This window comes from Colobus angolensis, unplaced genomic scaffold (assembly GCF_000951035.1).
Source record: "Colobus angolensis palliatus isolate OR3802 unplaced genomic scaffold, Cang.pa_1.0 Scaffold125, whole genome shotgun sequence".
Classification (NCBI taxonomy): domain Eukaryota; kingdom Metazoa; phylum Chordata; class Mammalia; order Primates; family Cercopithecidae; genus Colobus; species Colobus angolensis.
In genome coordinates, this window is record NW_012113697.1 from 140,012 (window position 1) to 143,777 (window position 3,766).

General features: G+C 47.5%; 1 protein-coding gene across 2 annotated transcripts in view; it reads left to right on the top strand.

The window, feature by feature from the left end:
- Window positions 1–3,766, top strand: part of CDRT1 (CMT1A duplicated region transcript 1) — a 51,259-nt gene that overhangs the window by 22,862 nt on the left and 24,631 nt on the right. For both annotated transcript variants that reach the window (XM_011933217.1, XM_011933218.1), the window contains exons 8-9: window positions 1,237–1,358; window positions 3,208–3,356. In XM_011933217.1, the coding sequence (XP_011788607.1) occupies window positions 1,237–1,358; window positions 3,208–3,356 (271 nt within the window). The remainder of the gene's footprint in view (window positions 1–1,236; window positions 1,359–3,207; window positions 3,357–3,766) is intronic.

Sequence of the window (3,766 nt, forward strand, 5' to 3'; positions counted from 1 at the left end):
TTTTTTAGACGGAGTCTCGCTCTGTCGCCCAGGCTGGAGTGCAGTGGTGCTATCTCGGCTCACTGCAAGCTCCGCCTCCCAGATTCACGCCATTCTCCTGGGTGGGACTACAGGCGCCTGCCACCGCCAGGCTAATGTTTTGTATTTTTAGTAGAGACGGGGTTTCTCCATGTTAGCCAGGATGGTCTCAATCTCCTGACCTCGTGATCTGTTCGCCTTGGCCTCTCAAAGTGCTGGGATTACAGGCGTGAGCCCCCCGGCGTGGCTATAAGTACAATTATTGTCCTCAGTTTACAGATGAAGAAACTGAGGTACGTGGTGGTTCAGTAACTTGCCCAGGATCACACAGCTGGTAAGTGATGGCCCTGGGAATGGACTTCAGGAAGCCTGCTCCAGAACCATTATCTCAGCATCCTGCTTTGTCCTGTCTCAAAAGCAGCCTAGCTGAAGCGGAAGTACAGTTGAGAGACCTTGGGCACCTGTTCTTAACAAAAAACAGGATGATTCATCTTTGCTCCCATCTATCTCTTAGATATGCTCTATATGTACATAAATATTTTGGATCTAAGTGACTGGTAAAGGATTCTGTTGCTCTTGTTTGAAGATCTGCTGTACCACTGAATCAGTGCCATGGATTATAAGGCTGGTGGTCATTCAGGACGCTTCTACCTGAAAACCACCTGACATTGATCAAGCATTTTGTACATGTTAGTCACTATTCCAGTGTTACCTCCACTGGTGCAGGGTTTCTCAACCTTGGCGCTATTGCCATCTGGGGCTGGGAAATTCTTTGCTGTGGGGCCTGCCCTGTGCAATGTAGAATGTTTAGCAGCATCTCTGGATTCGATGCACTAGATACCAGTGTCTCTTCCTTCCCTGATTGTGACCACCAAAAATATCTCCAGCTATTTCCAAATGGCCCCTGGGGGTAGAAGTTACCCAGGGTTGACACTGTATTAGTCCATTTAATTCTTCACAAAAACCCTATGATGTAACTACTCATTATTATTTCCATTTTATCAGTGAGGAAAGGAAACTTACACAGAAATTAACTTCCTCAAAGTTACACCAAATAGGTGCTGCAGCTGGGATTCAAATCCAGGCCCCTGACTCTAAGCTGAACCACGAGGCTCTGTTGCCTCCCAACTACCTACTTATCTACAGGGATTCTATGCAGTATGATCCTCTGAGCCCTCAGGAACTCTCACAAACATTCTTTTGGCCTGATTCCTGCAGATACTGGGATCTGAAAAGTGGGGCTTGCACACGAATCTTCAGTGGTCACCAGGGGACTATCACTTGCATGGATTTGTGTAAGGACAGGCTCGTGTCAGGAGGAAGAGATTGCCAGGTAAAAGGTGAGAAAGAAGTGCCTTAAATTTTCTAAGAAGTTTCCTGCAACTCATGGGTTACCAAAATGCTTTGTTTTGTTCATTTCTATAGGCCGGCAGTCATTTATTCTCTTCCTTCCTTCCTTCCTTCCTTCCATCCATCCATCCATCCATCAATCCATCCATTCAACAACTATCTGTAGAATACCTGCAACAAGCTACACACTGAGCTAGGTGCTGAGGAGAAAAAAAAAAGGAATAGGATACAGCCCTTTAGATACAACTTTTTATTTCTTCAAAGGGCTCATAGTCTCCTAATGGAAGCAGATACATAAATATATAGTGGGGAATATAATAAATCCATGAACAACAACAGCTGCCATTTACTGAGTACCAATTTTGTGACAGATGCTTAACATACATTATTTAATCCTCACGAGAGCCCCATTTGTAATTTTACAAATGGGCCAAGATATATACATAAAATATAAGCGAAGGAAAGCATACTTACATAGTTAGGGCTAACCTAGCATAAATGGTTAAGCACACGGCCTCTGGATCCAGACTCCCTAGGTTCAAATCCCGGCTCTGCCACTCACCACCTACATGACTTGAGCAGGCAACCTAACTTCTCTATGCCTCAGTTTCCTCATCTGTGTAGTGGGGAATAATAATAGTACTTTTCTTGTGAAGATGAGCTCATGCATGTCACACACCTTGAGTGGTCGCCGGCTTACTGTTAACGCCATGTAAGTATCAACTCTGGTTGTTGCTGTATTTTCTCTCAGGCCACTTGTCCTGTTGCCTGAGGAAGAAGGTGCTTTTGGGAAGCACCTTTGAAGGAGACTTTAATGTTTTCATTCCTGAATTCACAGAGTTCACTTTTAACTTCTTTTTCTTTTTTTTTTTGAGACGGAGTCTTGCTCTGTGGCCAGGCTGGAGTGCAGTGGCACGATCTCGGCTTACCGCAACCTCCACCTCCCAGGTTCAAGCGATTCTCCTGCCTTAGCCTCCCGAGTAGCTGGGACTACAGGTGCGCGCCACCATACTCAGCTAATTTTTGTTTTTTTTTAGTAGATACAGGGTTTCACCCTGTTGGCTAGGCTGGTCTCGATTTCCTGACCTTGTGATCCACCCGTCTTGGCCTCCCAAAGTGCTGGGATTACAGGCGTGAGTCACTGGGCCCGGCATCAACTTCTTTCTTTTAGGAAACCCTGTTCTGCCACCCACGCACCCACTCTCATCCCCACTACAAGATGCCAGGCAGTTGCTGTAACACAGTCTGTGTTGAAGCAGCAGTAAACCCACCCCTAGCCGTGACCATTTCTCTGTAAAATCCAAAAGTCAGATTCAGAAGTATTTAAAAATGTAAGTGAGGGTAGACGACCTTCTTTTATTTTGGGGATAGAAGGTGTGGGTCAGGAAGACAGCATCTGGGAAAAATGACAACACTACATGTATGCCGTGATTTTTTTTTTTTTTTTAAATTTTACCTGCTCCTACTCAAGCTGTATGCCGTGATTTTTATGAAATCTACTTGATAGCAAGCATGCTTCAGGCTTGATGAATCAGCTGATTGGAGATGAGCTGTCTAGCACTTGGGCCTCAAGGCTAAGTTCCAGGGCCACAGCCAAGGTCTTCCGGATTGCGGACTCCCCCAACCACCTGTATTCAGGGCACTCTGTGCTGTGGGTACATGGGCTGTTGGTGAGCCTGTCCTGCGGAGGTGCTAGGCCAGGGGAAGTCCTTCTAGAGTCTGACTTGATGGGCTCGATGAGTCTTTGCTTCTGTGATGGGGAGCAGAACTCCACTGTCAACTTTCCTCTTCCCCCTTTTTCCCCACTCCTATCTCTTCCTCTCTCTCCCTCCTGTTCAGTATGGGATGTAGACACAGGGAAGTGCCTGAAGACGTTTAGACACAAAGACCCCATCTTGGCCACCAGGATCAATGATACCTACATTGTGAGCAGCTGTGAGCGAGGGGTGGTGAAAGTGTGGCACATTGTCATGGCCCAGTTGGTAAAGGTGAGTGGGCAGTGGGCTGCCTTGGGGGAAAGGGCACTGGGGAGGAGATGGCTGGGCTCCCCCTACCTAGCTCCTCAGGTCATCCTAGAGCAACTGAGTATGGCCGTCAAGAAGGGCAGTCCTGAAGCTCTAAAGGGGAGGGCCCCAAAATGGGGCATTCAGAGTCCGTGGAGGGTAGGGGCTCCACTGCCCACATCATGACCCACGGTATCATGGGGTTGGTGGAGGAAGGCTGCATTCTGACTTAGCATGAGTTATGGGCTCAGGGCCTTCTAACAGCAGTGGAGGTGAAGTACCTTTTTCTCCTCAAGAGTATTGCACTCTGTAGGGCCAGACGCAGTGGCTCACACCTGTAATCCCAGCATTTTGGGAGGCCAGGGGCTCCACTGCCCACATCATGACCCACGGTA